The sequence below is a fragment of the Gigantopelta aegis genome, chromosome 14 (assembly GCF_016097555.1).
Source record: "Gigantopelta aegis isolate Gae_Host chromosome 14, Gae_host_genome, whole genome shotgun sequence".
Lineage (NCBI taxonomy): Eukaryota > Metazoa > Mollusca > Gastropoda > Neomphalida > Peltospiridae > Gigantopelta > Gigantopelta aegis.
Window position 1 is genome coordinate 7,391,380 of NC_054712.1, and position 17,170 is coordinate 7,408,549.

Consider the following 17,170-nt stretch of genomic DNA (forward strand, 5'->3'; position numbering starts at 1 on the left):
TGACTGCACAAATTTGTCCAAGTTGGTCAATAGATGTTTGCACAAAAAGTTCACAGATTTATCCAGTCAGTAGATGATGCACAAAAACTTCACAGATTTGTCCAACTTGTATTGGAAATAACAAAACAATACTAATTTTGTGTGCAATTTACAAATCAATCGGCTTAGAAATGAATAACTTGTAGTAAATTTCATAGTAATAAAAAAGGCGTTCCTAACCCGAGTACTCTGACTGTAAGAGAGCTAGACGGAAATTTGGACATAAATAATGAGAGCGTGTTTATGTTCTAATGTCCGTCTAGCTCTCTTACAGTCAGAGTACTCGGGCTAAGGCGTTCCCTGTGGGACGGACTTATAGTTTTAATGTTTATTAGCCTATTTAATGGACCCATGCTAAAATCACTCAAATTAATTTATTCCCAATTAACTGAAACACTGAAATAAATAAACTGTTTAATGTTAGTGGTTATTCTTGAATATTCCGTTTATTTAATTATTACCCATGCTCAGCAGTTGATAGGCCGATCTACATCACTGGCGTAGGAAGCGGCATCGATGGTTTATATGTTAATTTTATACATGTGTGTACCCACCCACCCCACTTTTTGATATCTTCCTACAGGCTACACCCGTGTATATTAACAAATTCTGGGTACTAGGCCTAAGCAATAGCCAACAACGAAAATTGTACCAAGTCTTCTTCAAATGACCTTCACCTTTGCATGTGGAAAAAACGCAATGACTTGTAGTCTGTGCATGTGGTATCGAGAAATCCTTTATTGTTTTGTTGAGATCGCACGTTGTTGTTTTTGGAAAATAAACCTACATTGTATGAGATGACTGGAGTTAAGATAATACGATATATTTTCCTCTATAGGCCTACAGTATTTAGCAGTTTGTAATAAAAGCCGTTTAATCGCCACACACGTTACCATACTGTCATGCGATCTCGTGTGTCACCAATTACCGTGGTACCTAATAAGAGCACGTGTTATTAACAGTGTTCTACACTTGGTTTTATAACTTACTCTTCTTTGGCTAGTGGACAAACAAAATTTACTTGCCAAACTTAAAATGTTACTCGCCACAGTGCGACACTACTCATTTTGTATCATTTATGAATGTAAGTATCTGGATTGTTTTCGCCAAATTACTAAAATCAACGATGAGTTCCGAATTGTACCGACAATTAATACAGAATTCACAGTGATCAATCGGACAACTTCGTAAATAGTGAAATGTTCCGACTGCACAATGATGTCAACAAATTTCATTTGTTTTCGCTGCTAGGACTCTGAACGCACATGGCAAATAATTTAATACTTAAGACGTTTTTGGAGTCAGTCGCCAGATGGCGACGATAATAAATTCAATCGGTCGCCACGCCAACATTTTGGTCGCATTGGCGACCATTTTGGTCGCAACGTAGAACACTGGTTAATGATTCCAATTTCGCTGCTGCCCCCCCCCCCCCCCCCCCACACACACACACACCCCTCAACCTCCATTTAACACACACACTGACGTGTAAGAGTTATCCTACTTGAGTACTTCTGTCGTCTGCTTTGTCGATCCGCGACCACAACTTCTCTGTGTGCTTCCCCCCACCCCACCCCACCCCAGCAGAAAAAAAAAAAAAGTTCAGGGTCGGTGGCAAAATTTAGGGTCGGTCGGGTGACCGGAAACAAACAATTTTTTTTTTTGGCCTTATCACATTTAGACAGGATCCGATGTTTAGATAGTCATGTTATAGAATTGAGAGAATTCAGGACCATGAAACTTGGCCAGTTTTGATAGGATTCTGGTTTAGACAGGTTTCACTGTATTTAACAAATGTACATGCAAATTATATTTTATAACAGAACTATTATATTAATTAACAAAGAAAGCCGACACTAAAGTTGCAGGACAATTTAGCATTTTCTGAATAACTTAATTTTCTTTTCAAACGTACCTGATCTCTAACCTATGGCTCTTTCCCCTGTTACAATACACTAAACGAAACATCCTAACAGCCAACTGGAAGGAAGGAAATGTTTTATTGAACAACACACACAACACATTTTATTTGCAGTTATATCGTGTCGGATAACAGCCATTTGGCTAGAATCTTTCAAAATGCTCGGTGCTATCTCCAGTCATACATCCAATAGCCGATGATTAATATATCAGTGTGCCCTAGTGGTGTCGTTAAGCAAAACAAACTTTACTTTCACTCTTCCAGTCATATGACATCCATCTTTTTATTTCTCCTTACTTCACAATATTAAACATAAACGATAGTTTTCTTTATACATTTATGATTACAACAAATAATCGAAAAGAGTAGCCCATGAAGTGGCGACAGCGGGTTCCCTCTCTCAATATCTGTGTGGTCCTTATCCATTTGTCCAACGCCATATAATTGTAAATAAAATGTGCTGAGTGTGTCATTAAATAAAACATTTCTTTTTTCTTTCTCAAACATTTGTCAAACACTGCTTTATGGAGGACTTTGTTGGCTATTGATTGTAATAGATGTTGTCATATAATAAAGATGTTCTTTGTGTGTTATCTTATCTACATATTTTAATTTTCATAAGTTGCTTATTTCGTAGAGGAATGAAAAAGGTGAAACGCCCCTGCACCGAGCCTGTATTGCTGGCAATTTGAAACAAGTGAAGAAATTACTAGATCAGGTTGGTTTTCCTGTGAACTTATTTAACCGCTTCCTGTCAGTTAATTACAAATATTTAAATCCAGGGTCAGATATAGTTCCGTAATAGAGCATTCTCACTTACACACATGCCAGTGGACCAGTTGCTTTTTATCAGTCCTGTTTGTGGAAAACTGCATATAACTGTAGAATAACAGGTTAATGATGTAGGCTATCGGTTTTATTCTGTGTAGGCAGGCATCTACGTTAACTTTTCCCTCTAGGAGCCAGATTAGTGTTTACTTGTATTTTTATATGGATAGTATGAAATGTTTTAGTCATAACTCATTGGTACAGAACTCGCTTGATGCGCGATCGATTCCTGAAGGTGTGCCCATTGGGCTATTTCTCATTCCAGCCAGTGCTCCACAACTAACAAAGGCTGTGGTATGTACTATCTTGTCTGTGAGATGGTGCATATAAAAGATCCCTTGCTGCTAATCGAAAAGAGTAGCCCATGAAGTGGCGACAGCAGGTTTCCTCTCTGATATCTGCATGGTCCTTAACCATATGTCCGATGCCATATAACTGTAAATAAAATGTGTTGAGTACGTCATTAAATAAAACATTTCCTTCCACTCTAGCTCCCAAACACCAGTCTGCCTGAGACTCTGGGAGAGTTATATTTAGCTCCTCTTAGCATGTGAATTGATGTGGTATCTGTACGGTAATATCGGAAATTTTTCTAAATTAGGGGAGCAATTAATGATTCCCCTCATAAATGGTCTGGCTTAATTTGAAGACAAAAGGGAATAGTAATATATAGTGGCCAGAGGCTGAAATAATCATTTGTCTGATCAGCAGGGGCAACCATATATTTAGTAGGCACCTAGAAATATAGTGTTAATTGCATTTAGCTTCTAACTGGACTCATACTTGGGGCTAGTTGGCCCCTGAACCCCTGCATTCTATTTGAAACCCATGTGTTAAAATCCTACATGTTTTACTAGTCTCCTACCAGGCCCACTGGTGGTGACTAGGTTTTGTGTCCCACATATAGTTTTCCAGACATTTGTCTCACAATGCCATGAGATATTGAGCTGCAATGTTGTGTATAGCTTATTCATATACTCTTACAGATCAAGTTTTGACTTTCATGGCAATTTTTCACAGAGTTATGGCCCTTGAATTTATGTGATTTAAACATTTGTTTTACAGACTTTTTCCACAGTGCCTTGAGATATTGAGCTTGAAATTTTGTGTATAGGTCAGGTCATAGGGTTTTACGTGCACATTCAGAACAAGCTGTTGTAGCGCACGCCTATCGTGGGCACAAGGCCAAGGCCGGCTCCTCCGTCCATGACAGGAAAGGTTGGGGGAGGGGAGAGGAGGGCAATTTTTCACAGAGTTATGGCCCTTGAATTTAGGTGATTTAAACATTTGTTTTACAGACTTTTTTTCCGCAGTGCCTTGAGATATTGAGCTGAAATTTTGTGTATAGCTTTATCATGCACTGTTATAGTGGTGATTTACCCATTTTTCACAGTTATGGCCCTCTAACTTAGGATATATGAAAATTTGTTGGGCCTGGTAGGGGACATGTTTTGCTTCAGAACCGGCCTCGGTGGTGTCGTGGTTAAGTCATCGGACATAAGGCTAGTAGGTACTGGATTTGCAGCCCAGTAGCGGCCTCTACCCAGAGCGAGTTTTGATGACTCATTGACTAGGTGTAAGACCACTACACCCTCTTCTATCTCACTAACAACTAACCCACTGTCCTGGACAGACAGCCCAGATAGCTGAGGTGTGTCCAGGACAGCATGTTTGAACCTTAAGCACGAAAATAGGTTGAAATGAATTGATTGCTTTAGCAGTACTCTCAGAATGCTTGTTTTAACTTGTATTTAATCAGGGCCACCCGGTGAATCCGCGAGACTACTGTGGCTGGCTGCCGCTACACGAAGCATCCAACTTCGACTTCAGTGACATCGTCGAGTTACTGCTGGACCATGGAGCAGCCATTGATGACCGTGGTGGGGAGGGGTGTGGGGGGATCACCCCACTGATGGACGCAGGCAGCTCAGGAAGTCTGAACGTGATGGAGGTTCTCATTAAACATGGAGCTAACTTGTGGGCCAAGGATGAAGAGGTGAATTTTCATTATTTCATTTCAGTTTAGGTTTGTACTTCAATTAAGGGGTGGGACGTAGCCCAGTGGTAAAGCACTCACTTGATGCACAGTAAGTCTGGGATTGATCCCCGTCGGTGGCCCATTGGTCTATTTCTAGTTTCAGCCAGTGCACCATAACTGGTATATCAAAGGCCATGGTATGTGCTAACATGTCTGTCGGATGGTGCATATAAAAGATCCCTTGCTACTAAAGAAAAAATGTAGCACGTTTCCTTTCTAAGACTATATGTCGAATTTACCAAATGTTTGACATCCAATAGCTGATGATTAATAAATGAATGTACTTTAGCAGTGTCATTAAACAAAACAAACTTTTAACTATCCAATTAATGTTCATGTACCTGTATGTGGTCCTAGGCACACACCTCAACTATCTGCACTGTCTCTGGAGTCCACTGGGTTAGTGCTTAGTGAGAAAGATGTTGGTGTTGTGGTTAGTGAGAAAGATGTTGGTGTTGTGGTTAGTGAGAAAGATGTTGGTGTTGTGGTTAGTGAGAAAGATGTTGGTGTTGTGTTTAGTGAGAAAGATGTTGGTGTTGTGTTTAGTGAGAAAGATGTTGGTGTTGTGGTTAGTGAGAAAGATGTTGGTGTTGTGTTTAGTGAGAAAGATGTTGGTGTTGTGGTTAGTGAGAAAGAAGTTGGTGTTGTGGTTAGTGAGAAAGAAGTTGGTGTTGTGGGTAGTGAGAAAGATGTTGGTGTTGTGGTTAGTGAGAAAGATGTTGGTGTTGTGGTTAGTGAGAAAGAAGTTGGTGTTGTGGTTAGTGAGAAAGATGTTGGTGTTGTGTTTAGTGAGAAAGATGTTGGTGTTGTGGTTAGTGAGAAAGATGTTGGTGTTGTGTTTAGTGAGAAAGATGTTGGTGTTGTGTTTAGTGAGAAAGATGTTGGTGTTGTGGTTAGTGAGAAAGATGTTGGTGTTGTGGTTAGTGAGAAAGATGTTGCAGATGTTAAGGCAACACACCGCCATTAGTCATGTTGTTACATGTTTTAGCAGCTCAATACAGTCCTCACATAAGAAATATTACAAAAAATGTCTAGTATGCTTTTTGAAATCTCTGATGATTACACATAGGTTGACCTCAGAAGTATCTAAGTCACCCATTGATTTGAAGTTACTTGTTATATGTAGTATTAACTGATAACAGTTGTGCACGTGGTATAATGTCACTTGTGTAACAGCAACATGAGGCTGTAATCAGGCATGGGGGCTGTTAACTGAATAATTTCGTGGTCGACCTATGTCGATTTTTTACACGGTACTTGTCAGTTGAGAACACTCCCTAAAATTAGTCACTTGACCCTCTCAGTAGTGTTGTATTTTTCACAGAATATATTCTGATATAGAAATTGTATTGCACTGCATGGAGTAATTAATGGTGGTGTGTAACCTTGAAACTAACAAGGAAAAAACATTTGCCCATATGTAATAATATATTTGTTAAATCTGCATTAGCCAGAACTTGATAAGTGAAAATGTGCAGGACAAAGATGATTGTTTTTGTAACATATGCAATAACTGATGTTTAAATGTTTTGGTTAATCATGCAGGGACAAACAGCCTTAGACTGTGTACGAGCGTGGTATGACCGTGTTGAGGACACACTGACCCGTGAGGTCAAAGTTCACTACCAGCACATTGTGGAATTAATGAGTCAGACTCGTAAAGGTCAGTATTACTGGGTCACGGTCAACAGTCGGAATAATGTGTTAACATTTTCACATTTAGTTTTACATTATGTTTTTTCATTTCTCACTGTATTCAGAAATACTATATCATTCAAAGGTTTAGCTGGTCAGAGGTCAGGGTCTTGAGACATGATATTGCACTATGGTGCATATGTTCTTTGTCTTTGAAGATATGGTCTTTTATATTTGAATACGTTCTGAAACTATCAAAATTTTTACAAATCATATTTGTTTATTTAAAAAACAAAATAATTGACGGTGAGGCAGGGTGTTGAAATTGGGTTGGATTTTGTCATTATTAATATTATATGTGAATGTTACAAATAGCTAATCGTAGGATTGAACACATTGGGTTATTCCCATCCCATCTAGTGCCATATGACTGCTATACCCATGGTATGTGCTGTCATGTCTGGAAAAATGCTTATAAAAGATAATTTGAAAATGTAGTAGGTTTCCTCTTTAATACTATGTGCCAAAATTATTAAATGTTTGACATCCAGTGGCCAATTATTAATTAATCAACATGCTATAGTGTTTGTGTTAAACAAACCAAGCTTTACTTACTACAGATAGAATTTTTTACAGGTAATATCAATGTTAAACTGTCAAAGTCGTGTTCAGCCAAGTCGAAGGTGCCTATGGTGAGAAGTAAGCCGGCCCTTGTGCTGGATGATGAAGATTTGAGTGTTTCTCCATCACTACCAGATGTTACGTTTCACAAACGGAAGAGCAGAGAGAGTGGGGACACTGTTACCAGGTACAAAGAAATGTTTTTTTTATTCAGGAAAAACTCAGTGCGCTGTTTGAATCAGTGGCTTTTAGTTGTCCAACACACAGTAATGAAATTGCAGGAGGCTGTTATTATTATGATAAACGTTTTGTTTACAGGCCAGTACCTATAGAATATGTCATTGGACAGAACTCAAGAATTTGTGACCTATGACCAACTGCTACCACATGGCAATTTTGTGCCCTCTATAGCAATTTTAAATTGTTAGCTTCGCAACAAATAAAGATAAAACTAAAACTGATCCCTTCAACCTGCAGCAATAATTTTTATTCAGCAGCGAAAAACGTAATTTGTTACGCCCCTAATCCATGGCAATTCATGTCACAACTACCACAGTTGCTCCGCATCACCAGTAAACTCAATTTACAACTGTAAAACCAGCATGAACATCCGCAAATGTCAAATACAACATTGTTATCCCCTAAATGATTGGCAAAAGTCTCTAATCCATATTTTGAAAGCAAATGATGCAAACCTTTTTCTTTTTTATATCATCTGGCAGACCAGTGTACAGGGAACATTTTATTTTTAAAATTTTGATTAGCAACAGTTTGTGACCAGTTGAAAATTGAGTAGTTTAACATTTCAGAATTGTGTAGTAATGTCTGAAATTTGTTTAGGGAATCATGATGTAAACAAGGTGGATCTAGGATTTTTTTGGGGGGGAGAGCGTGGGGGGGGGGGGGGGTAAGAATTCTAAATTGGACCACTTGAACTCGTCGGATCTGCCAGAGTGGGATGTAGCTCAGTTGGTAGAGTGCTCGCTTGTGGTCCTTTAGTCACAGGATTAAATCTCGTCGGATGACTCATTTTCTGGTTGTTGTTTTTGTCCCATTCCAACCAGTGCCTCAAGACTGGCTATGGTATGTGTTATCCTGTCTGTGGAAAAGTGCGTATAAAAGATCCCTTACAGCTAATGGAAAAATGTAGCAGGTATTTTCTAAAGACTATGTAAAAAAATTAGCAAATGTTTGACATTCAACAATTAATCAGTGTGCTCGAGTGGTGTCATTAAACAAAACAATCTTTAACTTTTATTCTGTCATTATTTCAGAAATGAAATTGGGGACCACTGCAGTCTGCTGGACGAGGACAGTGGTGACATCTACGTTAATCCACATCTAGAGGGACATAACTCTGACCGAGAGACTGCCACTACGGTGTACAGAGATGCAATAAAGTCTGTGGGAAGTTCCGCTTTAAGACCAACCCATCGAGCAAGTATTTCTACAAAACCACACACGTCAGAAATTAGCTCTCTACTGACGGAAGATAAAATTGTCGGTGATGACTGGTTGATAGAGGATATAAAATCATCGACAAAACGTAAAAGAGTTGATGTGGACGGATTTTTTTCTGCAGACCGGTTACGAAACGTCGATCCTGATGATGTGAAAGCGAAGAAGCGAAAGTCGTCCAATAATGATGCTGTTTCATCAGACTCCAGGGTAGAAACCGAGGTGGAGCGGTGTGATATTCAAGATTATGATTCTGAACCAGACGTCATGCGTGGTGTACGGCATGAAGACCACATAGACGTCGACAGATTGACAGATCTCGAAAGAGTTTCTGCATCCGATTCAGAATCGTCTGTGAATGACTTACAGCTTGGTTCTGTGGACAGTCTGTCGAGGTCTACACAAAAGAAATGGACTGTGAAGAAAAAACATAAACAGTTGAAGCTCACTAGTTTTGGTACAAGTCAGAAAAGAAATGTTGTGAATACCGAAACCAGCTCCAATTTGATGGGCGTTTCTTTTACGAACGGATCTATTCCAGTTGAAGCAGATGTCGGTCGCATTGGCCAGTCTCAGATTGTGACATTTGCCGGCTGTCTGATGAGGTTACGGGTCAAGGTGATGGATAAGACGTTTCTGATACCTGTACCACGAAGGTACGTATAAGATCAAGTGGAATTAAGGCATGTTTCTTTTTATACACTGGGGGCAGGATGTAGCCCAGTGGTATCGTGCTCGCTTGATGCACGGTTGGTCTAGGATCAATCCTCGTCAGTGGGCCTATTAGGTTATTATTTCTCACTCTAGCCAGTGCACCACGACTAGTATATCACAGGACGTGGTATGTGCTGTCTTGTCTATGAGATGGTGGATATAAATAATCCCTTGCTACTAATGGGAAAATGTTGCGGGTTTCCTCTCTAAGATCATATGTCAAAATTAACAAATGTTTGACATCCAATAGCCGATGATTACTAAATCAATGTGCTCTAGTGGTGTCATTAAACAAAACAAACTTTATTTTGTATACATTGACCTGACCTCTATTATCCAAGGCATTTCACCTCCCATTCATAGGGACTGGTCGAAATATCCCAGCAGCCAATCAAATAAGCTATAATCTTTCTTTGTGTAAAGGGTACCCATTTGATTGGTTCCTTCTCCTTTCTTGTAGTTTGATATTTGATACACAGTGTGACCGTGTATTGTTTCGATTGATAGACTAGTATAGCAATAAACTGAAGTCACTAATATGGGAAGCATATGGGTGTCTTTTCATCTGTTTATTTGCTGCTATTCATTAACAAAATAATAATTATTATCACATATCACAGGAGACTGTCATAATCAAGTACTTCAAAAGTTAGTGAATTACACATGAGTACTAGGCTCCCAGTCTTTCCTAAAATAGTACACTGAACTGATGTATGTTTCTATAATTACAAACTTTCTGCTCTTCTACAATTTACTCTGTTCTGATTGGATGATGTCACTGGAAAAAAAACCTTAATAATATCCTTCGATAAAACTCATAAAATGATGACAGTATTTCAAATGGGATGTCATTACATAAAACACGTCATGGAAATTACATTAGAAACTGATTTATGTGTATTTTTAACAAAATAACTTGTGTTGTTTGTAATTATAAGAAGTGTTTGTAATTTTTGTGTGGATTTATTGATGTATAATCACAAATTTAGTATCAAATGTCTTTGCTATTCTGCTCGATTTTAGGCAATTTTTTTACTGTTGTATATCGATAAATATACAAAAATAAATATACCAAAAATGACAAACCGTTGTTTTATACTTAACAGTGAGGACATGAAAACAATATCCTGGCTGTCACAGGAGGCAGCACACCGATACTATTGTCAGTGTGGGCGTCGCCCACTGTTGACACTGAGTACGAAGGACGATGCGATCCTCTCTGCTGATGATGTCATTGGCATGGTTCTTAGCAACAACGAAGAGGTCAGTCTTGTTCAGACTTTTTATACATGCAATTTTTCATGACAAAGAAACAATGTTTTTATTTATTCTTCAGATTATTTATATGCAGTTTTCCATAATGAAAAAACAACTTTGTTTTCATTTATTCTTCAGATCATTTATATGCAGTTTTCCATAATGAAAAAACAACTTTGTTTTCATTTATTCTTCAGATCATTTATACATGTGCATGGTTATCAATAAATGAAAACAAAATTTGAATTTATTTTTCACATTATTTATACATATGGTTTTCCATAATGAGAATACGTTGTTTTTGAAGTGACGTACCCTACATTTTTAAAACTATGGCATATTTTTTACTGTTAGAGCTGTTTCTGATAACTGAAATCAGACATTACTTAGATTTTATTGTTTAGAGTACTGTTTTTGTACATCCGACGTGTTTTTGGTCATCCATGTGTTTCTAATGCCACAAAATGCATTCTTCATATTTTTAAAAACACACATACCTCTGAGAAGTAATGGTCATGGAGACGAATGCTAAGTCTATTTTTAAGGCTATTTCACCGTCACAGACTCTTTATTCACTCTGTTGTAACTTTATCCAAAGGTGTTAAAGGTTTGTAGATTAACCAAACTTAGTGTAAATTTTCCTGGGTTGAAACCAGTCTGCCACTTTTAAACTATTTGAGCTGCAGTCTTTCATGTATTTTTAAGTCTTTAGAATTGATCATCCACGTTCATTTTCATTGCTTCAAATACCATAATTCTATATTGTTTAGCTATACTCACTATTTACATCACACAGAAAAATTTAAAATATAATCCGTTTATCGTCATTACTACAGCATATTGATTTATTAATCATAGGCTATTGGATGTCAAACATATGGTAATTTTGACATATTAGGCGGGTCAATATACCACCTAACCATATATAGTCTTAGAGAGGAAGCCTGCTACATTTTCCATTAGTATTGAGGGATCTTTTATATGCACCATCCCACAGACAGGATAGCACATACCATGGCCTTTAAATATCAGTCATGGTGCACAGGCTGGAACGAGAAATGTCCCAATAGGATAACCGACGGGGGTCGTTCCGAACTGACCATGCATTAGGCGAGCACTTTACCACTGGGCCATATCCTGCCCTGATGTTTTAAAAGGGACTTTGAAAAACGTTTAAGTTTTTAGAGAATTCTGTTTTAAAAGATAGGGTTTTGTTTATGTTTGCTTTTTGATTTGTTTAAGTTTGCTTGTTGATTTGCTTAATTTAGCTTCTTGGTTTGTTTCAGCTGGTTGCTGAAGTGGACAGCTGGGATTTGCCTGCATTACAAGACCGCTACTCTCAAGCATGCAAGGCACTACGAGCTGGTAAATTATACTTTTCATTCTAAATTTTTAACAAAATAAATAGAACTTTAATTTTTGAAAATTATCTGTGAACGTGATTAAAATACAGTGTTATAGCAATACTCAGAACTTGATAAAGCTGATGACAAGTAAAAGTTATTACCCTTCATAAATTTGATAATAACTGGTAACTCGTTTATTATCCTCTACATATATTTTTTTCCCAGTGCACTACAGGAATATATCAACAATACTTGAGATCTGTGACAACACGGGCTCCCTCAGTTTGAAAGATCTGGCACTGAGGCCTGGACAGATTCAACCAGTGTTTCGAGCCCTGCAGGGACAGACCAATCTGACACACCTAAACTTGCAAGGTCTCTGTGTTTTATAATCTCTATAACCATCGGATAAATTTTTACACTTTTAGAAAGCAAAAGCAAACTGTATTTCTTTTTAATTTAGCCATTTATTTTGGTATATTTCATTGACACGTAGTACAATATCCTGATGCCCACAATTAAATAATGTTTAAACCTTAAAGTTTTATTTGTAGTATTAGTGTTCTGTTTATTTGTTAACCTACCGTACCTTTAATAAGAGTTCCTCTGGTTTTGTTAAAAATTAATCACCTGGGACTCACTAAGTAACTGAGCAAATAGCTGAACATTGTACAAGAATAATTTTAGGACGCAGAAGAAATGGGTATATTCAATGAATACCTTTAAAATACAGACAACTGAGTCGACATAGATTTAGAGAGGCCCGCACAAAATAAGTTGTTCTTAGTCAGTTAAAAACAGCTCCCCTAGTCCATAAAAAATACCTTATTGAGGCAGGCAGTTTTTAGCCCACCTGCATATTTTAAATCACAAGGCCTGACTCGGGCCACCAAATAATTACTTCAGTCAATCGCTATGGCCATTGAAAAAAGAGATAAAAACTAATATTAAATAATAAGGGGCATTAAAAATAGAAACAACCTGCTATTGTATTGACCATTCATCGTATGTGCACTTAATCAGTAATACATTCTTAGTTTCTCTGTTATGGGAATATTTTGTTGAATAAACAACCGTTCAAACCATACTTATTTTTAAATATTGCTTTTAGGAAACCGTCTGTCTGATGTTGGAATGGAAAGTCTTTGTAAATCGCTTGAGGCAGTTCCAAGTCTCACCGACCTTGACCTTGCATGTAATGGAATAACTAGCCTCGGTTTGAAATACTTGGCTGACTTGTTAGAAGCTAAAGGTGCAGGTGACCAATCAAAACCCTTGCAGGTAAATGTGAACAAAATAGTGCATATGTGTTGGTAGAAAGAATTAGAAACACTGACTAACCTTGGTAGGGTAGACAATAGGGCATTCTGACACCATTTTCACTCCATACACAACGAATGTCAAATATCTAATCATAATTTCACTTCACATCTGTTTTTCATAAATGGTCCAATTTTTTAAATTAAAATATTTTTTAACACTCATGAGATGTATGTAATCATTAAACATAACGTTTTCCAGTAATTTCAAAACAGAAAGTTTTGATCGACAGCTTGAAAGCTGAAACAAATAACAAAAAAGCTCTGAATTCATATCTTTTTCTTCATATTGATCAGAATAATCTCAGTTTAAATGTTTATATAAGTAACTGCAATTTACAATTAAAGATATTGAAATAAATCCATGCTTTTTGTGTTGAGTTGTCATTAAACATCCATTGATTTGTTTTGTTTTCAGCTTCTGTTACGTCTAAACCTGAGTAGCAACCCGCTGGGTGATAGCTCGATGGAGAGTTTTGTGCGGATGGTCGCGAATCTCCCGTCTTTGACATCCATCGCTCTCTCCAGCTGCAGACTGACTGTCAAACTCTTCTCTCAACATCGAGTCGCTCTTTCACAGGCTCTGAGAGGTATCACTATCACCTGGGGGCATTAGGGGTGCGTGGAGGGTGGGGAGCTGGGAACGAAACCCTTTTAAGAAAGTGTTTTCTTTGTGGTAGTTAAGGTTCTGGATTTAACTCAGTAGAACACTCACCTGGGGTGCTTGGGTCTCGATGGACTCACTGGGTTTTGTCCCAACCAGTGTCCCAACTGTTATATCAAAGGCTGTGGTATGTGTTGTCCTGTCTTGAGGAAAGTATATAAAAAATCCCGTGTTTTTAATGGAAAAATGTAGCGAGTTTTCTCTGAAGACAACATATCCAAATTACTAAATGTTTGACACTTAACATCAGATGATTAATTAACGAATGTGCTTTAGTTGTGTCTTTAAACAAAACAAACATTAACCTTTTGTCATTTTTCATTTTGGAAACAAAAAGACTACCCAGACTTAGCTGCCATTGTTACCGACTTGCAGAGCCTTTTAACAACTAAAATTACATATTAACCACATTTTGTTATTTACAATATTGGTGTTTGTATATTCTGTCTTTCTGACATTGCCTTACTTTACTTTGTTTAGCGTCTAAGCTGACCTCTCTGGATGTGTCCTATAACAAGTTAGGATCTCTCGGGCTGGAGCTGTTATTGAAGTGTCTGAACCCGACGACGATCTCGACTCTGAACCTGTGTGAGATTCACACTGGATCTAACATCAGTCACCTCAGTCTTCATCTACAGCAGTACATCACACAGGTACGAGCAACACAACGTTAGACATTTAAACAAACAGAACCGAGAGCTGAGCCAGACAGAAGACAGTATTATGTGAACCATTTTGTGTTCACCTGTTGGGTTTATTTTATACCGTTAATCTTTGAACAGAAGCCTAGACTCTGAGACCGGTTTCTATTCACAGCAGGCCTCTTTTCAGTCCAACCAGAGGGGACTATAGGTTTTATCTCCATCCTTCTGTCTGTCCATCTGTTAGTCTGTCTGTCCCACATATGTTTTCCAGATGTTTTTTTGCAGAAGGCTTTGAGATATTGAGCTTTATCATGTACTGCTACAGATCAAATTTGAGTTTCATGGCGATTTACCCATTTTTGATGGAGTTATGGCCCTTGAACTTGGGCAATGTGAAAATTGGTTTTCCGGACTTCTTTTTTAGAAGGCATTGAGATATTGAACTGAAATTTTGTATATAGCTTTATCATGTACTGTTACAGATGAAGTTTAACTTTCATGGAAATTTACCCATTTTTGACAGTTAAGACTTGTTTTGCAATACCTGAAAATATTGAGGTGAAATGTTTTATATAGCTTTATCATGTACTGTTACTGATCATGTTTAACTTTCATGGAAATTTGCCCATTTTTGACAGAGTTATGACTTTTGTTTTGCAATACCTGAAAATATTGAGGTGAAATGTTTTATATAGCTTTATCATGTACTGTTACTGATCATGTTTAACTTTCATGGTGATTTACACACTTTTCACGGATGTTTGGCCCTTGAATTTAGGAGATATGCAAAATTGTTGGTTCAGGTAGGGGACGTGTATTGCTTTAGCAGTGCTCTCAAAATGCTTGGGTTTCTTTTGGAATTCAAAATTTTCTAACAGTGGCTTATTATAGGGAAATATAGTAGGTGATTAAAAGTGCTTCACAATGCCAGAAGTAACCACTGAACACTCTCTGAAGTCAAACTAAGCCCACAGATAAAGCTGATGGGGAATGGCAGGTGTGTGGTACGGATATCCACAAGAGACAAGCACCTGTCGCAGTTGGGAGAGACAAGGACCAGAATGTGGAGGTGGACACTGAATGAAGTTGAAAGTTATTAGTTGCCAGAATGGGAAGAAATAAGATGGAATTCAAAGGAGAGAAAGGAAAGGGGGCAGTGGGATTAAAAAAGAATAATTTTAAAAATTAAGTAGCCTTATTATAAGGTCTTATTCTAATGTAGGTTTCCAAGTTTTTTTGTATACTGAAAAAAAACTCTCCTCCTTATATATTCTCGCCATGTGGTTGTAAGCTTTTGACATTGTGCAACGGCTGACGAGTATCACATGGTCATTAACCCGACAAAGCTACAGTAGGAGAAACTGGCCTCTATTCAAGGCAGGTCTCTGGGGGATGTTTTTTTTAGATGCTCTGACACCCGGCTTCTAATCGAGGCAGGTTTCACAATCGCTAAAGGCGTAAATCACTAATACATAGTTATTATTACTAACTGTACACTTTTCTTTCGTTTCTTTTCTGTAACATGTTTTTCTGTTTCTTTGTCTTGTGTTGCTTCCTTTTCTATCCCTTTTCTCCATCTTCCTCTTCTTGTCTTCCTTCCCTTATCCAGGGGTGGGAATTCTCTTTAGATCAGCTGTTTTCCTCTCATGGAACATTGCGTTTCTTTGCATTTTAATCGTCCTTTCAAGAATTTCCGGGATCCCTCTAGATTTCTTCTTTTTTACAGTTCACCAATTCTCACCCCTGCTTATCTTCTTTTCGCTTTCCTTACCACAGTTCTAAGAATTTTTGTGTTCAGAGATTTTCTAAGATATTCCTGATTGTACCACCATGATTGTTTTTCTGTTGACTCCATTTTATTTGTTTTCCAGGAAGGATGCCATCTTGAAGATTTGAATCTGTCAGGAAATCACCTCAGCCCAGATGATGCTTACTTTTCTTGCAAGGTATTTGTTTTACATGACACAGTGATTCAGTCTTTAATGGGATATTCTATTGATAAAAATTCATCATTTTGACAGAAAGCAGTGACTCAGTCTGTTTAGGTTATGCTGTTTAATAAAGCACTTGAATTAAATGACAGTGAAAGATTTGACAGTAATTGTGAATTAACCACAGATATATGATTTTGGTTGTTTTGAAACACCAGTGGAATGACAAAAACAGTTGAAATGTAAAGTCTGGGCAAGCTCATACCAAAAACCTAACAGTTTTGTAAAAGTCAGTGGTCAGCCATAAACATTCATCAGGTTCAGTAAAACAATTAGAATCAGAACACAGGAACATAGGGTCTTCTCTGTCTCCGTTCTTCCATCTGTCTGTTTGTCTGTACCACATATAGTTTCACAGACTGGGTTTTTTCACAATGCTTCAAGATATTGAACTGAAATTTTGTATATGGCTTTATTATGTAACTTTACATATACAGTTTTACTTTTATAGTGATTTATCCAATTTTGACAGAGTTATTTCTCTTGAACGTAGGAGCTAAAATGTGTGGGGCTCAGATGAGGACATGTATGGCTTGTTCAACTTACTGTGCTACCAAAACCAAATATGCTTTTCAACCTTTAAAACATCTGACAACAATGAGAGATTACTCATCGAGCTACGAGGCAGTACTGTTTATCTTGCATGGGAAGGACGACATTAATTCATGATTGCAAGATAAACAGTATGGTCGAGT

General features: G+C 37.7%; 1 protein-coding gene across 2 annotated transcripts in view; it reads left to right on the forward strand.

Annotated features, from left to right (window-relative positions):
* The window catches only part of LOC121388925 (tonsoku-like protein), a 31,234-nt gene that overhangs the window by 12,746 nt on the left and 1,318 nt on the right, over positions 1–17,170 (forward strand). For both annotated transcript variants that reach the window (XM_041520473.1, XM_041520472.1), the window contains 12 exons: positions 2,598–2,678; positions 4,548–4,784; positions 6,372–6,489; positions 7,098–7,269; positions 8,357–9,196; positions 10,361–10,517; positions 11,798–11,876; positions 12,083–12,232; positions 12,969–13,138; positions 13,595–13,766; positions 14,321–14,493; positions 16,356–16,430. In XM_041520473.1, the coding sequence (XP_041376407.1) occupies positions 2,598–2,678; positions 4,548–4,784; positions 6,372–6,489; positions 7,098–7,269; positions 8,357–9,196; positions 10,361–10,517; positions 11,798–11,876; positions 12,083–12,232; positions 12,969–13,138; positions 13,595–13,766; positions 14,321–14,493; positions 16,356–16,430 (2,424 nt within the window). The remainder of the gene's footprint in view (positions 1–2,597; positions 2,679–4,547; positions 4,785–6,371; positions 6,490–7,097; positions 7,270–8,356; positions 9,197–10,360; positions 10,518–11,797; positions 11,877–12,082; positions 12,233–12,968; positions 13,139–13,594; positions 13,767–14,320; positions 14,494–16,355; positions 16,431–17,170) is intronic.